This window comes from Arachis duranensis, chromosome 3, assembly GCF_000817695.3.
Source record: "Arachis duranensis cultivar V14167 chromosome 3, aradu.V14167.gnm2.J7QH, whole genome shotgun sequence".
In the NCBI taxonomy this organism is placed as follows: domain Eukaryota; kingdom Viridiplantae; phylum Streptophyta; class Magnoliopsida; order Fabales; family Fabaceae; genus Arachis; species Arachis duranensis.
In genome coordinates this window covers 44,206,966-44,227,033 of record NC_029774.3, presented here as the reverse complement: position 1 = coordinate 44,227,033, position 20,068 = coordinate 44,206,966, and the positions used below count along the sequence as shown (strand labels likewise).

Here is a 20,068-nt window from a genome sequence, read left to right as displayed (position 1 = left end):
TTTTTAAAGTTTTTGTTATTCTTTTAATTTTTATTTATTGGTATTTTATTAATTGATTATTGATTAAACAAATAATTTGCATAACAAGTCATTTTTTATTTTCTCAAAGAAGAGACAGTCGTGATGTTAAAAAGATGTAAAGGGAACATTTTAAAATGTGAAATATTTAAAATTAATATTTTTAAATATAAAAATAAATGGTATTAATATTAAAAGATAAATATAAAGTATAAGTATAAAAAAATAAATTATATAAAATGAGAATATGGTTGAATTTGGCTTTTGAAAATGAGAATATAATTTAAAAAGAGATTATATTGAATTAAGAACATAAATGAGTCTTTATATTAAATAAAAACAATAATAAATCTTTATGCCATCTGTCAATTATTGTCAAATACTTTGAATAATCTTTTCTTTTATCATCTGTAGAAGCTTTGAATTAAATAAGAAACACCAAAAAATGCACTATCAAACAAAAAAATACACTAGCGAAAAAAGTATCATATTTTTATCAAATTAAAAAAAATACACCACCAAAAATTCTAGAGGAACACTAAAAAAGACTTAAAAACATTAAAGATAAGAAGAGAGTGAACAACAAAATTTGAAATTAAAAAAAAATTAGCTAAATATAATAAAAAATTAAAACTCAAATTTCATATTATTTAATATTCAAATCTAGTTTACAAAACTAAAATAGTAGAAATTTTTAAGCATAGCAAAACAAAATTTTGAAGAGCTCTTTTACTTTAGAATGGAAGGGAGAAAATAAAAAATCAGCCAAAGAGAATAGAAGAGAGTTAGTAGCGACTAAACAACTAGTAGAGCACGAATTGGCAATGTGAGCAGAGATTAAAAGAAGAGATGAAAGCGCTGGTTTTAAAACTTAAATTTCAAGCCATATTAAAATCTAATTTAAAAAAAAGCTTTAATTATTCTGCAGGTCTTATAGTTTTACCGAATTTTCAATTAGGTTCTTATACATTTTTTTTTAATTGGGTCCCTGTATCTTAATTTTTTTTTTCAATTAAGTCCTGCCGTCAGTATAATGTTTGAGATAATATAATATTCTTGATAAAAAATGAATATTCTTGTCATTTAGCTAGGTAAACTAATATGAATTTTTTCCAAATACCCAAAGAACCCCTCGCATTTCATTCCTAACAAAAAAAGAAACCCTAAGTTGCTCTCTTCCCCTGCGTCTCATCGGCATCTGTGTCTGGCATCGACTGCAACAGACGTTTGGTGGTGTGCTGTCCGTCGCCTTCTCCCTATGCTGGGCCCATCTGCATTGTTGTTGTCGGAGGTCTTCTCCACTGTTTGTCCGGCCAAGGTGTCTCTGTTCCTCGCGGTGAACCCCCTCACCTGGAGTCACTGTGCCGCACCTTGCCGAGCCTCTGAGCGTCTGGCCTTCTGTAACATCCTACCACACAGAGCTTTACACCTAGGATGTAAAACAGAGGTGACGAGGCGCTACGACCTCTAAAAATAAAAATTATATACATAATATAGCGAAAACGTTTATAACTAGGAGCCTTTGAAGAAAGAGATAAAACAAAACCGTTAAATTGAAAAGCGAAACGCTCACGAAGCGATAAAGCAGACAGCGCAAGAGAGAACAGGCTAAGGAGTTAATATACCAAGAGTTCCAAAATACATATAACAAAACTCAAGACTCGGCTCACGAAGATAAACCGACCCGAGAGAATAAGTGTATATACATATATAGGTATATAGGAAAACCCAAAAAAAATCCCTAAAATGCAGAATTACAAAACATGCGTCTCTAGAATCACCTCTAAGATACATCATATATATAATAAGTGGAGATAATAAGTATCTAAGAAAATACAGATAACCAAAAACAACCCAAAAGGTAAAGATCTTCGCAACATCAGAAGCTTCCAGCAGGCTTCAGCGAGGTGTCGCCAGTTCTGCATCTAAAAACCACAAAATTCGCATGGGTGAGAACCGGAGGTTTTCAGCATGGTAACAGTGCCCACATATCTAACATGTAATGTCCTGGGAAAGGCGAAGGCAATCCTAGAACTTCCAACAGATAGTTAAAGCTTAAAACATAACTAAACCATAAAGATAAAACAGGCAACTAGCTATGGGTCTTCAGAACTATCTAAAACTCCCCGTTCCAACTCTTGTAAACCTCCCAACCTCCACAATAATAGAAATGCAAACACAAGTATATCAAGCAAGGAATGTACAAGTAGGAAGCAGATAAGTCAATTAGGCAATTAGCAAGTAATGATGCAATCAATTAGGCAATCCAGACAATTCACATATAATGTATATGATGCATGCCTATCCTAATGGCTGATGAGTCTCATCTGTCGGTTATAAAGCCAACCCGACAAGTCTTGGTAGCTAACCATTGGACGGTCCCTCTATCGTGCATATCCAACTCGAGTAATTCTCAATCATAACATATTCATATTCATAATCATCATCATAATCATACAACACCCACTCTTGGTGTTTATCACGGGGGCGAGCTCATTCGGACCTTTCACACTGTCCGGCCACACTTACGACATAGGGTCAGCAGAGTATCGAGTCTCAACCTGGAGCACGTGGTGGCTAGTCACTGCTTTCATCTCGGAAAATTCGTATTTCAGATAATCATTTCACATCCATCCATACACATTCCATAATCATTCCTTATAACCATATCATCACTCATCATAACCCGGGGCAAGTGGGACGAAACCACAATCCTTGCGTCCACCCGGGGAGCCTTTATACTAACCAACATAGAGCAAGTGGGACGAAACCACAATCCTTGCATCTACCCAGGAGGTAAGTTCTCATATGCCCAAGAGGAACCAAGGAGGGGATCCTAATCTCTCACCATCTCACTGGGGGCGATTTTACAATACTAGGAAGAACAAGGAAGGGGATCCTCACCTTTCACCATCTCTCTGGGGTCGCACTTTCGAGAAAGAGAACTCAAGATACAATAATCATTCACATTCACATTTTCATTTCCAGCCATAATTTACAATTTATCACAGTCATCTGGCTTAAAATCACAATTCATAATCAGCCATAACCTATCATCACACACAGCCATTCGACTCATATCACATACACCGCCATTCGGCTCGTATCTCATACACCGCCATTTGGCTCATTCCATATATTCAGCCATTCTACCATCCTCCTCAACAACTCATAACCTCATCATCAATCATAACTTCTCACTGTATCCCCTTTCTTCATCCACAAGTTACCCTCTTCCCTAGCTCACTCTTATTCACTAGGCATTTTATATTGATCTAAGGTTTAAAGGATGAAATTGGGGGTTTATAAGCGTGAAACAACATTTCAGAAGGTTACAAGCTTGTTGGGAATGTGAAAGACTTAAAAATAAAAGCTTTTGAAGAGAACTGGGTCGCGTGCGTGTGCACAAGGGTGTGTGGGCACACGCCCATAAGCGTTTTTAAACGTGTGAGTATGCACAGGTCTGTGCGTACACACAGAAAGCAAAATGTTCAGAATGGGGCGCGCAGACAACGTGTCCTAGTGCCACTACCAGTGTGCCATTCCCAACGTGTGCGTGCGCACAGCTCGAAATCCTTCGTTGGTTGTGCGTGCGCACAGGGCGTGCTAGCGCTGCTACCAGTAGTCCTGTCTCTACGTGTGCGTACGCACAAGACTGTGTGTGTGCACAAGACCAAATTCTCGCAGAGTGTGCGGGGTCACAAGGCTGTGCATACGCACACAAACCAGAAATCACAAATTCTGCAGAAGTTGCAGAATTTATATTTTTAACCCAAACTTCCAACGATCATATCTCCTTTCACAAAATTCACATTTCCACCAAATTTAAACCATTTTAAAGCTTATAAAATTATCTTTCCATTGATATAAAAATTATCAGATTTCGAAAACAATTGCTCAAGATATGATCCGTTGAAGTTCATTAAAGTTCCATTTTTACCAAAACTTATAAACTCCCCATTTTCAAAACTTACTCTTACCATTCCATACCAAATCAACCCAAAACTATCAATCATTTCCAAGCCTCTTTCAATCATCAATCCCCAATTCTCCCTCATTTAACCCAATCTCACATCAACATCAACATTTCACATCTCAACTTCTAAACAAGTATTCAATTATCCCCAAATCACTGTCATACATCAAATCATGTTCATCAACAAGAGTCTCAACTCTATCATCAATCCAACATGTTAATCCACAACAAGCCCAATCTTGACTCCAAATCAACATACCAATCATCATCATCATACACAATTCACAAGTGCCACAACAAGAACATTATTTACACCCTCCAACACCAATAATCACATAATCATACAAAAATTTCAATAACCAATCAATCATCATCACAAATTCAATTTCTATCCTATGGGCTATGGGTCACTAGCCTAAGTTTTTACAACACATTACATTTTAGATACAGGAAACCGAAACCATACCTTGGCCGATTCTCCGCTCAACTCAGAACACTTTTAATTTCACTTTTTTCAAACCCTTGGAGTTTCAACACTACCAAGCTCAGATTTCCAGTCTCACAACTCCACTTCCAAGCTTCCAAAATCACCAACAAGCTTCAACAAGCATCAACATACACATACACACTACCTAAACCATAATTACCACATCCAAACATAGCAAATCAATACCCAAAAGCCTAAATTCAGAAATTCCATTAGGATTTGAGATCTCTTACCTTTACCCACTGATCCTTGAGCAATGCCCACAAGAATCAAATCTAATAAACCCCTAAAACATGAAAATTATCAAAGAATTGAGTTCTTCAAACCATAAACCCAAAATTGACATACCAGCAGAAATGGAGCTAGGAAAACGTGACTTACTTGAAGTTTTTTTTTGATAGAATTGAAGATCTTGACAAGCCCGACGCGTGGCCGTAAACGGCTCGTCAATCGGAGCTTCGGATCAAAAGTTATCAAGGTTTGAAGATGAGGTTAGGGTTTGCTTCCTCTTCTCCCCTCCCATGGCTGCATTCAGCGTGTGTGTGTATAAGAGGGAAGAGAGAGCTGAGCTCTCTATATTAATGAGACATGGATGGGCCCTTGGGCCCAATTTGGGTCCGGTTGGCTCGGTTTGATCCGTTCGGTCCAATCTTGGGCCGATTCCTTTAAAATTGGTATCAAAATTCTCGTTTTAATTTTCTCTATCATATTAAACCATAAAAATCTCATTTCTCACTTTCTAGAATATATTTTAATTTATGAGTTAATTAGCCACTAATTAACCGGGTTTTACACCACCCATCCCCGCATTGTGCTTCTGCTCCATCTCCCTGCACTCGAACATTCTGCAAGTAGGTGACAAAAAAGCCTCCTTTTTTCAGTTTTAAAAGTTGATGTTTATATTATTTTTTTTAAAATATGGCATTGGTTGACTGTTGCTGTGATTGTGCTGCTTTAAATGGATTCTGCTTCTGCTTTTATTAAATGGATTCTGCTTTCAATGGGGGATTTGTGAAAGTGTGATTTGTGAAAGTGTGAAAGTGTGATTTGAAATAGTTTATTTTTGTGAAGATGTATAAATCGACGGTTCTTTTTTCATGTTTTGGGTTACGGAAGATTTGAGCTGGGAATTTATGTTATGATAGTTTCCATGTTCAAATAATAAATTGTGTTGATGGTTTCACAATCATTGCCTTGATTCTTTTCCATGTTCTAGATGTATGCTGAACTGGGATGACTTCAATTCTGAACCGATTTTTCTAATTATGTACTTGAATGGAGCTACTATGGCATTGGATGATGAATTTTGCTTATTCATGAATGTTGATTGTTGTGGCTGTGATGATGTTGCTTTAAATGGATTATGTTTCTGTTTTTAATACCTGTAGTGATGGGAGACTTAGATTTCACCATAGACATACATCATAGTGGCAAGTTTCATGATTTAGAAAACGGGCTAGAATATTTGGGGGGAAAAGGTGTTGGAAGATTTACATTATGAGCTCAATGAATGGAGTTTGCAAGAAATAGTTAGTGAGTTACAAAAATTAGGGTAAAAAGGGTATGCCAGGATCTGGTACTCTGAACCAGGCTGTCAATTGAGCTTGGGTCTCAGAGAGTTGATGAGTGATGGAGATGCCATGAGAATGGGTAGGTTATTAGTGTCGTAAACTGTTAAGCATTGCTCGGTGTATATTGTTGACGGCTGTAGGGAAGGTAATGGTGTTGAGATATGTTCGAATGATAAGGATTATGTGCCAACTGAAACTGAGTACAATGGTAGTTGTTTCGTAGAAGTAGAAGTTAAAGGTGAATTAGAGGCGTCTAGTGAGGAGGGTAGATTTGATGACAGTACTGATGATGGAGACCACGAGGATCATTTTGGGTTTGACGTTGAAAATGGAAATGATGGTAGAGTCGGAAATGCTTTTGAGGGGTTTGATGGCCCTTTAAATGAACATGAACATCCACCGGTGCAGTGGCTCCAACCACAGCCACCTCACAACAAGCCTTACCTCTTGAAGAGTCAGCCTCACAGCCTCTCCTAGCTGTGGCAAGTGCAAAATCTCAGCAAGCACCTAGAGCATCTTCTCAACCTTTACCAAAGACAAAGGTGTTTGGTGTGAGGAGAAGTGGGCGGCTAAAGTTAGGAGTGAGGAAGCAACAAGGGCATCTAGTCTACATATAGACCTAAGTGATGACTAAAGTCTCTTTAAATTTATAGTTAGGGTTGTTGGGGTTGCTATTAAATAGTATATTTTGTGATGAATTGTGTCTCTGTGGCCACTATTTAATATGTGGATAGGACCACTATTTTGATATTTTGGAATCAGGTTGGACCACTTTTAATTGTTGTACTTCTTGGACTTTTATTTTGGATTAGGTATGTGGCATATTATATGACCACTTATGTTATGATATTTTGTGTAAGTATGGTTTACAGGAACACTTATTTAATAAAAATATATGTGGCATATTTTCTGGCCACTTTTTACTGCAAGTTGTTGTCAATTGTGGAAATTTAAATATTCACATTGATAAAGTTACTTCCCAACTATCATTTGTTATACACACAAAATATATCAAAGTGCAAAATTCATTAAACTAAACATAATTAGCTTTAATTGAATTGAAACCATAGAATCTCTTACATTAGAATTTTATAGCACAGATAACTCTAAACTCTTGTAAACCACATTCCAATTATTAAGACTAGCAAAAACATAAATAGCATATATTGCATTTTACGTTGAATTTTCATATTGTCATCCAATCTCTCAACTTGTTCTTGGAGAGTATTCAACTCATCACATAATCTACCCACACAAGCATCTATTTCTCTGGCTTCAACAATTAATCTCTCCATCTCCACGTTTAGCCTCTCTATCTTTCTTTCTTGTGCATCCAATTTCCACATTTCAGCTTCCAACTTAGTAGAATTTTGTGTTCCAATAGCAGTAGCAGATACGTTACTTCTTGCACCAACTTCATCAACCCACTCAAAAAATTTGCATCTTCTGTTAGGGTAAGAAATAAATCTTCTATTAGAATTTTTTGTTGTTCCTTTGTTGTTCCTGAAATTTGAAGACTCAGAGTGTCACCACAAAAACAGTGAACCCGCCTTTCCTTTTTCTTTGGCCACCCATTCTTTGCACCGTCATCAACCTCAATCCAATCAAAATCATAACTGATATTTTTAAATTTGAATAATTGATTAATTAGTTTGTATTTATTATACCATATATTCAATAATTTATTGAAAAAAAATATTAATATAATGAATAAAAAATAATTTAAAAAAGGATATAATTTAAAAAATAAGGACAAATAAACTCCTAACTTAACACATCAGTATTTTTTATTTAGAAAATACCCACAAGAACTGCGTTATATCACAAAAGTAGAAGACATAGATCGAAGTGATTTTTTTTATCTTCGGAATCACGTTATCATTCTGAGAAATGAACAAGAACCGAATTGGTAGTTCACTTGAGAACTATTTGATGATTGGTTGATTGTCAATTTTTCAAATTTCCCATGCACATTTTCATCATTTTTATTTTTTAGAATTGCTGAATATTTCGAATACATTATTAGCAGTTTATTGGACACATAAAATAATAGCTAAGAAGATCAATAGACGGCACCTGCTAATTGTTTTATGTTAACGAGAATACATTATTTTTCAGTGCAATTTAAATTGCAATAGTTAACATTTTCTGCAGTAATTCTTCTCCAATTGTGGTTTGTAAGCTGCAATATACATGCACTACTTCCAGAGAGGACATAAAACAGTTAAATACAACAAATGCATAGAAAAGTAAAGAAACCACTTTACAAAATAACAGTGTACCTAATCAAAATCCACCTTGTCTGATCCATGATGTTTTCTCTTTACCCTATTTTCACGAAGCTCCAACAAAATCAAACTCCCAATCACAGGTTCAAGTGGATCTATCAAATTAAAGTATAACCACTCTTCATAAAGAAACCTGCATTGCAATTGCCAACTCCATTACAAGTCAACTAAGTCTTATGGTATCACTTGGTATAATGACATTGGGGTTTCTGATATGAGGATTAAATTTTGCCAGTTCCTTCCATTTGGAGCCAGTACCGTAAATTCGAGATGATACGCTCCACAAGGTGTCACCAGGCTGCACCTTTGTGGTAACTTGAGCACCGGATTTCGATGCAGCCTTCGACTTCAATGGGAGCTTGTTTCCCTTCCCCATTCCATTAGCAAGCAACCAGCGCGAACCAGACTGTTGCTGGGTCGAAGTTCCCCAAAGCTTCTTTTTCTGAGGCTCATTCTTCACACCTGCAACATGGACTTCAGTAATTTTGAACTGGGGAATGAGCTCTTCTTCGGAGCTTTTATCCTCTTTCCTTTCGTCCTTTGTCTCCACCTTAGCTATTATCTCGCACTCATCATCCTTATTATTGTTGTTGTTCCTCAACTCGGACACAGTACAGTAAATTCTTTGCTTTGGTAGGACAAATTCTCTCTCAACTTGTATAAGTGCGAGCATTGGAGTTCCAACGGGCTCATAGTTTCTCATAGGATCACGAAGTTGCACCATCAATGCTACTGTGAAATTGTTTCCTAGTAAACCATATTTTCTGCCTTTACTTCGTTTCCTATCTCCCTTCGAATTCCCACGCATGAAGTCAAAAGAGTTAGCATGATGGGCTGCAAGAACCTTGGAAGTATGCTCACTAATGTTATCGATATCATCGATCTCACCAGAGTCCAGCTTCATCCATTCGTCAAGAGTTAAAGATAGGCCCATTATTCCATCGACACCATTGCTGCTGCCTTTTGTATCCATCAACTGCAAACCAGCAGCACCTTCCAGGCCAAGGGACCCACTCACATCAATCCCCTTACCATGGAGAGCTGAAATATCCCCAATCGATTGGGAAACGATGTTTGATGGAGCCTCCTCACTTGACATGCCAGATTGTACTCTTAAACCCTCCATTGAAAGTGCCTCAATTTTGTCCATAGCCAAAGGAGCAAGATCTTCCAACGAAACAAACTCCGAGCCCGTCTGGTTGTCCACTGAACTTGAACTAGACTGGTTGAACTTCTGCCCAGATGGTCTTCCTTTCAAATCTCTTCGCATGAAAGTACTATCTTGCCCTGCTATCAAATCATGTTGCAAACTGCATTGCCTACTAAAATTCAAAGGAAAAAATATTCAGTCAAACATAAGGATTACTACCAAAAAATCTCTGAAGACCTGTGGTACAAAAATATAGACTAACCTCTCTGTACCCTCTATGGCAGGCATAGCTTCCCATGCTACTTGTTCCATTGTCTTCCCCGTGATATCTTCAAGTGGCATTAATTCCTTCGCCTGCATTGAGAGCTTTTCAATTCCCACTGAAGCTAAACCCTGCAGAACCTCCATTATACCGGAGCCCATTTCAGCAGGTACCACGACAGGGTTGGAAACTTGCATAATTAAGCTGCCACCACTTTTAGAATTCTGAAAAAGAGTGGGATTCATCGACCGCACGAACCCCCCATCTTTTGTTTGTAGAAAAGGGCCCAACCCCTCAGCAAGAGGAGGCAATGTAGGAGGCTCTTCAGGTGGAAGATCAATAGGACTTCCAAAACCAACACGATCTTTTGAAGGAGATTGAAGAAAAACCTTCTCACTCAAACCCCACTCCCGCATTAAGGCTTCTGTTTCCAAATCTTCTAGCATCTGAGCTTTCTGTTTGCCTCTCACATCCTTAGACTCAGCCGGATGCTCCTTGCACATATCTTGAAACAAGGATGATGATGATGGCCTAATACCCTCAGAGTAGTTCCAGTGCTCAGATCCAGTAGAAGCATCGTAGCCAGCATCTGCCTCATCATCATCGCCCATGCCAAAATCAAACAAAGAGAAGCCCCCATCCAAAGCCTCCTTCTCAAATTGTCTCAAAAGGAGCTCTCTTGGAGACTCAGGATCACCTTCAGAATTCAAGCCCATTGGTCTGTGTTCCATGCCTAGCATGCTTAAAAATTCACTGGCAACTGATTCTGTAACATCATCCATGCTATGTGCTTCTTTCATCTTAGGTTCATATTTGGTTTCCATAATTTCAGGAGAGTCTAGGGCTGCTGTCTCCAAATCTGATACGCTATTTAAAGCCGATTCTAGTTCTTGCAGGAGCTGTTCTTTTGTGTATAAACCATCCTCTTTGGAAGTAAACTCATTTACTTGTGCTTGATCATTGGAATTATCATTTAATTCACCAAAAGAATCAAGTATCACACTATTTTCTGAAGATACTTGCAGATTTTCAGTACCAAAGTTACAATTACTATCAACAGCAGGAGAATCCTCATGAGCCATTATCATGGACTCTTCTAGTTTAAAGGGTTCATTTGGTGCCATTTCTGTGCCCTTGTCAACAACAGAAAACTCATTACCTTGGCACTGGTCAGGGTTTTCTTTTGCAGAATCGGAATGGGGATAGCCATCTTGTTTAACTGTATCCAGTTTTTCATGATATGCATCGAGTTCAGGTTCATCATGCACTGGACCTGTATTTGTATGATTACCGACATGATCTTCAGCATTATCATTTCCAAGATCAGATGAAGCATAGGCATCTGGTTTGACTGGCTCAACACTATTGGCAAAAGCATCAACTGCAGGTTCACTGTGAAGAGGATCATGTACCTTTTCTTCTTCAAATTTCTTATACAAGATGTCGATAGAGCTGGCGAGTGCAGACTTGGACGTTGGCAATACCTCATGAAGATCCTTTACCTCATCTATGGACCCAGACAAAGACGGACTGATAAAACCTTGTAAACTTCCAGCACGCCTGATGCTGCTGCTTCCATCAAACTGTCTCGGTTTAACATCTGATTTCGTTGAAGCCAAACTACTCTGCCTGAAATTTAATGAATTAGGAGCATGATGGTTGTCTCTAGAACCACCAGCATTATCACCAACAACCAGATATCCAAAACTAACATTCATCACGCCACCCTTAGCCAATCCAGTTAGCCTAAAACTTGTAGTCCACTTCCCGGAGCTCTTCTCCTCCTCAAGCTCCTCCAGCGTAAGAGGAAGCAGCCTCGTGAGGTCGACGCGGTGCTTCCCCAAATCAAGGTCAGGCGCATTAACAAGAGAAGCATAGAGCAAGAAATGCTTGGCCTCATACTTGGCCGAATGATGAGGTCCACTCCTACTACCATACACTGAGCAAGTGTAAGTCAACTTCTCTTCAAACTCAGCCCTTCCTTCAACCACCACAGCCTGCCGCGTCACCAGAACCCCATCGCGCCTTTTCCAATACACGGAAAGCACTGAATCCTCGAAATTCAAAGGCAGCCCTTCAATCAAATGGACTTGGAGATAAAAACTACAATTAAATCTCTTATTGCGTATATGGGAAAGGGCTTTCAACGGCCTCCAATTCCATATGGACCTCTTATCCTTCTGCGAATTCGTTTCGTCTCCAGTACCGGATTTCGGCCTTGATTTCGGATCAGGCAAAAGGGGCTTGGATCGAGAACTCCATGTTGGAATTGAATTCCTTGATGAATTTCTGTCCGAGTAAAGAGCTTTGCTCATAGTCTCAACATCTTTCAACAACCTCTTTTGGTTATTAGAACCACCAACACTCTTCTTACCAGCTTCACCTCTCGACAACATCATCTTTTTACCACAAAATAAATAAATTCAATTAAGTTAGTACAGATGAAACAGAAGAAACCCCGTATTTAATTTACAAAATTTGCACACGTAGCAAACTTGAATACAGTATGATAAATAAAGTATATGAGAAAAAAGATGAGAACACAAAGGGTCGGGGACCATAGACTGGAGAAGGAACCAAAGCTTGAGAAGAAGGTCAAGTGGAAAGTGTGAACAAGAATGAACAGAGAGAGAGAGAGAGAGGAACCACAAATGAAAACTTACAGAGAGTTGTGGTGTTGTGTGCGAAGATTGTAATCTTCTTCTTCTTGCTCACCAATCTCTCTCTCTCTCTCTCTCTCTCTCTCTCTCTCTCTCTCTCTCTCTCTCTCTCTCTCTCTCTCTCTCTCTCTCTCTCTCTCTCTCTCTCTCTCCTGCCCTGTGTTTCTATCTGTCAAGTGCCGCTACCACTTTCAAAATCGAAGAATTGCTAACAAGAAAGCATATTGTTAGAAATTTTCCAAAAATATTATATTACCCTTCCAAAAATAAATAAATGAAAAATATTACAACAAAACAATGTGTTTTTGACTATTCTCCTTTTCCGGTCTAGTTCGGAACTTTTCTTTTTTCAACAATTAACTTATAAAAATTTTTCAAATTTTAAAAGAAATTCTTTTAGACGATAAAAGAAAGAATAGGAGTAAAGAAAAACAGAAATAACAATAAATTAATTGACTTTAATGTTACCTAAAAAAATTGATTCTCAAATATTCTGGTTTTGTTTTTTTAAAGAAACAAATACCACGATTTATAACTACTTGCATAATAATATGCAGATTCTGATTTTGTTGAGCTGTTGTTTTTATATTTAAGGTTTAATAGAATTTATTGAATTCAATAATAAAATTATATAGTAGATATAAATATATTTTTTTATAATAAACTAGTGTATGTTCCCGTACCTTGTACTTGTACGGGATAATACATAAAATTATATTAAAAAATTAAATAATGTATATAATAATTATTATTATAAATAATTTATAAAGTTATAATTAAAATCAAACTCTTAAAATTTTTAATATTAAAATATTAAAAATAATTAGTATTTATTTTAATTAATTTGAGTTTGTTAAGTGATTATCTCAGTCGTCCGCTTAAACAACTATTAGGAGTTAGAATCTCGCCTTGTGTATATAGCAATCTATTGGCTAGCGATAAACCCTTAATAAATGGAGTATCATTAGACTTGGCAAGGAGTATCAATACGTGGTTAGACTTGGCAGGAGTTTTCGAATACGCAGGTACCCGACCCGTCTATACCCGGATGAAAAGGGTAATAACTTGACTCGAGTCGGGACAGATTTTGCTTAAGACAGATATTGTCGGGTTTAGGGTGTACCCGCCCCGAATATATACATATAAACACTTTTTAGTAATTAGGATTTGTCTCACATCATACATGATTCATAACTTCAGTCTATATTCTATAGCCATGCAAGATAAACTCAATCATCCTCACCTAAAATCTTCTTCTTCTCGACTTCTTCACAAAAAATCGCATAGCTCCTGTCATGTTGTTGCTGAGTCCATCGCCGCTTACCTATTCACAACTCCCATCTTCCTTCACAGGTAGAGACGAACCCACGTTTAATGAGTTAAACCCCAAAATGGTCCCTGAGATTGGCGTTTTGCACTGAAATCGTCCTTGAGATTCCAATTGCACCAATTACGTCCCTGAGATTGAGAAAAATGCACCATAGTAGTCCCTGATCCATTTTTTATTAACGACGTGATGATGACGTGGACTGTAAGTGACACGTGTCACTTCATGATTTGGCCACGTGTAATGGTAGGATGATGTGGTGACCAATGACACGTGGCATGCTGACGTGGATAGTTGTGCCACGTGTCACAATGTTATTTGGCCACGTGTCCAGTTGTGCCACGTGTCACAACAGTATTCGTCCACGTGTCATCCATTATGCCATCGTTGTATGTGCACCAAATTAGTCCCTCACTTTGCATTAAGTGACTCATTTTAGTCCCTGAAATTGAATGTCGTGCACCAAACTAGTCCCTTCACCAATTTTTTCTCATTTTTTTAATTTAAAATTTTAATATCTTAGATACACTAATTTCAATTCTATTTTTTCATATATCGTTTAAATACAAGTGCTTTTATAAAAAAATTTAGGATTTTAATTTTAATTATATAATTTTTTAATAATTTAATATTGGTAAATTTTGTAATATATAAGTATGTTATTATAAAAAAATAATTATATGATTTATTAGACATATTTTTTTCATAAAAAAACATGTGTTTTTAACAAGAAATTAATAATTAAAATAAATATTTTCTTTTTATGAAATACACATTTTCGTTATGTATAAATGAGCTAGATTGAAGGCATTTCAACTACCCTCACTACCACTTTTGATCTCTGCAGTCTAGACGAAAGAGGTCGGAGATGATAATGAGGGAAGTTTGAAATGCCTTCACGTCAACTCTAAGACGGCGGCTATTAGAGGTATCCGTAAGAAAAAAAATATTTTATAAAAGTACTGAAAGAGGTTGGAGATGGTAGTGAACGTGCTTGAAAAGCTTTCACGTTAACTCCAAGTCGGCGAATAGGGTATTCGCAAGAGAAAAAATATTTTATAAAAACACTTTTATTTGAAGAACATGTGAAAAAATAGAATTGAAATTAATGCATTCAAAAATATTGAGAATTTTGAATTTATAGAAAAAAAATGAGAAAAAATTGGTGAAGGGACTAGTTTGGTGCACGACATTCAATTTCAGGGACTAAAATGAGTCACTTAATGCAAAGTGAGGGACTAATTTGGTGCATATACAACGATGGCATAATGGATGACACGTGGACGAATACTGTTGCGACACATGGCACAACTGGACACGTGGCCAAATAACATTGTGACACGTGGCACAACTATCAACGTCAGCATGCCACGTGTCATTGGCCACCACATTGTCCTACTATTACACGTGGCCAAATCATGAAATGACACGTGTCACTTACAGTCCACGTCATCATGCCATGTCATCACGTCGTTAATGAAAAATGGGTCAGGGACTACTATGGTGCATTTTTTTCAATCTCAGGGACATAATTGGTGCAATTGGAATCTCAAGGACGATTTCAGTGCAAAACGCCAATCTCAAGGACCATTTTGGGGTTTAACTCCACGTTTAATATAGAGAGGCATTTGCTCCCACAAATTTTTTTGAAAAAAATTAATACTTATATACATATATACCACTTATTATATTATATTTATCTCAAAATAAAATATAAATAGTTCTTTTGTATTTTATGTTAAAAAATATTTTGTTAAACTTAACACATAATAATAATTACATTGTTAAATTTGATTTAGTATGAAAAATAAATAAATACACTCAAAAATTAGTGATAATTAATTATATTATATTAGTTAATTAATTAATAATTAAATTAAAAACAATATGTATTAGATAGTTCTAATTTTAAATTTTGAATATATCTAAACCAATTTAGATTGATCAAGTGATCAACTTAGTCGTCCACTTGAATAAGTATTGAGGGTTCGAATTCTGTCTTGTATGTATAGCAACTCGTTGCTAGCCAATTGTAGATTCTTAAATGGAATTCAAATTCATGACGGATTAGTCCTTAACTTGTTGAATATCATGGGAAGCAAAAAAAAAATATCTATACCTAAATTTTATTATATTTTTGTCCCCATTACTAAATTTTTTTGGGTCCGTCACTGTTCACAGCTTATGTCATCATCGCTGCTCATCCCGTTACAGTTGTTGTTGAGCCCGTCGCCACCATTCTCCTGTCGAGTTTCTTTTCTCAAGGTAAATTTCCCTCTCTCTCATTATGAGTCTGTTAAGTTCTTCTCTTCTTCTTCTACAGACTCATCACTTAGTCACCTTCGCTATGCCCGGATATTGCCGTTGTAGTTTCTTCTGAGTCTGTCACCGAATAAAATAAAATTTTTATTCAAGTTAAAAATAGACATGCATGAGATCATTTTTGCATATAATTTCTGAATTTTCTCATCCGAATTTGATCTATGTGGTTGAGTATTTTAGTATGGGATCATCGTAGATAGATATTAGAAAGTTTATATAATACTATATAATATTATTATCATGATCAATACTATATGATATCAAAACAAAAAAAAACACCGTGCTAATATAATATTATTAATATTATATAAATCATCTTTGTATTTATTTTTCTATGCGTATATAATATTTAATTAACACATTAAGACATATATAATATTTTGTTAATACATATATAATATAAAGTGATTTATAAATTATTATTAATTCGTATATAATGTATATTAAATTTAATGAATTCAATTAGAATAAATAATAAATTATTTATTTTATTTTAGACTTTATAAATGAATAAATTAATTAACTAATACAAATTATAATTAATGTAGTAAAATTAATTAAGTAATATATATTATAATAAATTATATTAATATTTAAATATCTAATCAAATCAATTAGCTGATATAATTAAGTCATGATAATAAATTGTATTGAATGAGTTAAAATAATTAAATCAGGAAATACTCTTCAGAGTATGCCACTTCAACTCCATCATTAAATGCAAACATCCGATTTTTATATAATAGAATAGATAAACACAAACTAATATAATTTAACAGTTAAAAAAATCTATAATAAGTATGATTTGAACATATAATTTCAACTCTTCTTATTTAAGCCACACTAACTCTTTTTGTTTTTCTAACCTACATGCCTTTGGTATGCTATATTTTGAAATTTTGACCTTTCGTTGTTAAAGTGGTAATTACCAATTACCCATTTCCAAAGTTTAGTAATTTTGATGTAGTTACCATCTAGAGTGAGGACAAGCTCATTCTTCTTAGCCTCAAGAGTGAGGGCAAATTTGAGGGGGGTTGAAGATGCCACCTTGGTGGAGGTGGGTTAATAGCAATGGCAATAATGTGAAAAAGATGTGAGAAATTTAATAAGTTCAAAGTAAATCTCATCTTACAATTTCTATATACACATTCAACGAATTCTATAATCAATATAGTTTTTACTTTTTAAAATGTTAATTATTCAACAACAATTGCGAATATTGATAACCAACAACTATATTACATTATGAAAAAATATGTACAGAAAGAATGATATATGTAAAATATATTGTGTAAACTTTTCATTTTAGAGTTTGACGTAACAAAATATAAAAAACACATGAATGAAAAATCAAGAGACATGCATGTTGTTCAAGGACAACCTTTACTTGAGGTCATTACCTTAAATTTGACTTTGTTAGGGGAATGACCCAACTCCTAAATCTAAGCATCACAAGAATTAAGTATAAGATCAGAAACAACGGCCAAATACTTTTGGTAACGAATCACAAAATACGAGCTTGCAACCAAGTTCCTAAAGTAACAATTTTAACTTCGCTCAAAAAGCTCAGATTAGGAATCCAACTTACACGAATAAACTATCTGACCCTCAAGACTTTCAAGTCATGGGTACGAGCTCACACCAAACCTCTAACACCATTGAACTAGAATGCAACTTTGTAACAACATATGTAAGTAGATCAAAGATTTTCACTACATGGAAGTTACTTGATACATGAGATGTCAAGCTCAACTTTGTAGGAACATATTCAACCTCCTCATAATTGACCTACACGAACTCGGCAACACACAAATGACAGTTGGCCAAGGTAAACTGCCAAAAAGAAACTCAATTGCAACTCGACATACGACATCACAAGACTCTAGTCCAGGCAAACTATATAAAATCTACAAATAGAACTTAATGCTCGACCTTTGAGAAGTATCTAACTTAAGCTCGACATCTTTGGAGTCCATCTCAATTTGATCCTCATTTGCCAAGACCCGACCTTACTTGGGCTACAAGCCAGCTACAAAACCTTGTTGCGAAAATCTCTCTCTCTTACTTGGTGATCAAACTTTCCAACCCCATGACTTAGCGGTTATAAACATGACTTAACTCCCAAGCTTGTAACAGCGCATTTCTCCAAAAAAGAATATAAAGAAGTGATCACAACTACAGTAAACCTCTAAGATTCTATAAATACTCACAAGAGGTATGACGCGTTCAATCTTATATCTGATGCATGTGCTTCATGAGTTGTTTTTCTATGATATGTCATATAGAAAGTTAATAAACTATGTTCAATTATGAAGTGTTTTAGTGCTTATTTGAATACTACTTTGATTGCTTTGAGTTTACAAATTCTTATAGGAAATGATAGAAAAAGAAGCAACAAGAGCACTAATAGAAAAAGCACTCAAGCAACACTTCTAAAGCAACATTTCTAGAGACAAGGTTGAGTTTTGCTAAGCTTCTTTTGGGAGTTAAACAAGCCAATAGTTAGACATCCAGAGAGCACCATTTGTAGCGTCTTTAACTCCACTCAATTGGAGTCTCCAATGCCACTTTTCATGAAGCAATATGGTGCCTTAGACGCCACCTCTTATGGAGTCTCCAATGCCAAACAATTCACCTCCTAGGGACCAACGATGTAGCGTCTTAGACACCATCCTTGCCCCTCTATTTATGACATTTCCAACGCCATTCTCCTTGGTCCTCCTTGGGGTCTCCAACGCCAATTCTTGTGCATCCAACAAACTCCAATTGTGGCATCTCCACGCCACTTCAGGTGCTCCATTTGTAGCGTCTCCAACGCCATTTCAAGCACCACTAGGGCCTCCATTTTGAGCAACAATATGGCACCTCCACTGCCACAAGTTTGAAGCATTTCTCCTCATGTACGCCTTCGAAGTTTCAAGCTAAAATAAGGTTTGAAATGGAGCCTCACATGCCACCTTAAAGCACACTTCTAACACTACACTTTGAGCTTTAATTTTGGTCTTTAATAAAGCCTATGGTATGTTACAATTGGTGCTTAAAATTGACAAATCATTGACCACATCTAATGCTTATCAAGCCCAACCAATCAAGTCCACAACAACTCACAAGGTTCAGGATATCCAAAAGAAGGAAGGAAGATCATTAGTGATAGTTAGTTAGAAAATGCATTTAATTGTAATTTGAATTTCATTTATAATTTAGGAGAGCTTATAAATAGAGATTTAGGAAACCTGTGAAAGTGGACTGGACTCTCATTTTTCAATTTCATACACTTGACTTTTTACTTTTTTCACATTCTCATACCCATTTTGTATTTTCTTGAGTTATGAATAGCCTGTGATGTATGAATACTGACACAAACATGGGACATGATACGATACGAAATACGGAAACACACGAACGTAAAATTCATATATGACATGGAGATACCATATATATATAAAATATAAAATATTTTTTAGATAAATTATAGGGTAAAAAGCGCATATAAGCCAAGGACAGATTTTAATTACGCAATTCAGCTAAACCAGATTCTCATTCATCAATCAACCAAAACACACTATAATGTAATTCGAAGCAACAAAATTCGAATTAAATTTGTTCATAATTCGAATCGACTTAGCTCGAATTATGACCAACCATTGCGCACAAGTAGTTCGAATCAAGTTGCCACGAATTACACAGCCATAGTTCGAATTTAGTCAATTCGAATTACATGCATTTCGTGACATAGAGGAAGTTCGAATGGTATCAATTCGAATTACTCTTTTTTGCATGTGTGCCACTGGCGGAGGAGAGAGAGACTTAAAAGTGTTGAAGATGAAGGACTGAAAAGCTGATGACAAAGCAGCGCTCTACCTCTCACCCAATGTTCTGTGTTCTATCATAAAAGCAATTAAGAGTTAACTGCGAGAGTAATTAATTAGAATTTTTATTTAACTCTTATTATTAAAAAAAATTTAAATATTTTTATTTAATACATATAAATAAATACATTCAAAATT

General features: G+C 35.9%; 1 protein-coding gene across 3 annotated transcripts; it reads right to left on the bottom strand.

Moving 5' to 3' along the window:
* Positions 1-8,096: 8,096 nt before the first annotated feature.
* LOC107479074 (protein PLASTID MOVEMENT IMPAIRED 1-RELATED 1) lies at positions 8,097-12,619 on the bottom strand. Of its 3 annotated transcripts, none has more exons than XM_052258975.1 (4): positions 12,565-12,601; positions 12,416-12,500; positions 9,753-12,151; positions 8,097-9,659 (listed from the first exon to the last, which is right to left on the bottom strand). In XM_052258975.1, the coding sequence occupies exons 3-4, from the start codon at positions 12,149-12,151 to the stop codon at positions 8,504-8,506; spliced, it is 3,555 nt and encodes a 1,184-aa protein (XP_052114935.1). In that variant the 5' UTR covers positions 12,416-12,500; positions 12,565-12,601; the 3' UTR covers positions 8,097-8,503. The 3 variants fall into 3 exon arrangements, with proteins under 3 accessions (XP_052114935.1, XP_052114933.1, XP_052114934.1); XM_052258973.1 differs by having other exon boundaries at positions 8,098-9,662; positions 12,416-12,502; positions 12,565-12,619; XM_052258974.1 differs by lacking the exons at positions 12,416-12,500; positions 12,565-12,601 and having other exon boundaries at positions 8,098-9,662; positions 9,753-12,406.
* Between the last annotated feature and the right edge of the window lie 7,449 nt (positions 12,620-20,068).

Coding starts and splice junctions, on each gene's coding strand:
- LOC107479074 (XM_052258973.1), bottom strand. CDS start 12,151: ATGATGTTGTCGAGAGGTGAAGCTGGTAAGAAGAGTGTTGGTGGTTCT. Junction 9,663..9,752: donor GCCATAGAGGGTACAGAGAG/GTTAGTCTATAT, acceptor TTTGAATTTTAG/TAGGCAATGCAGTTTGCAAC.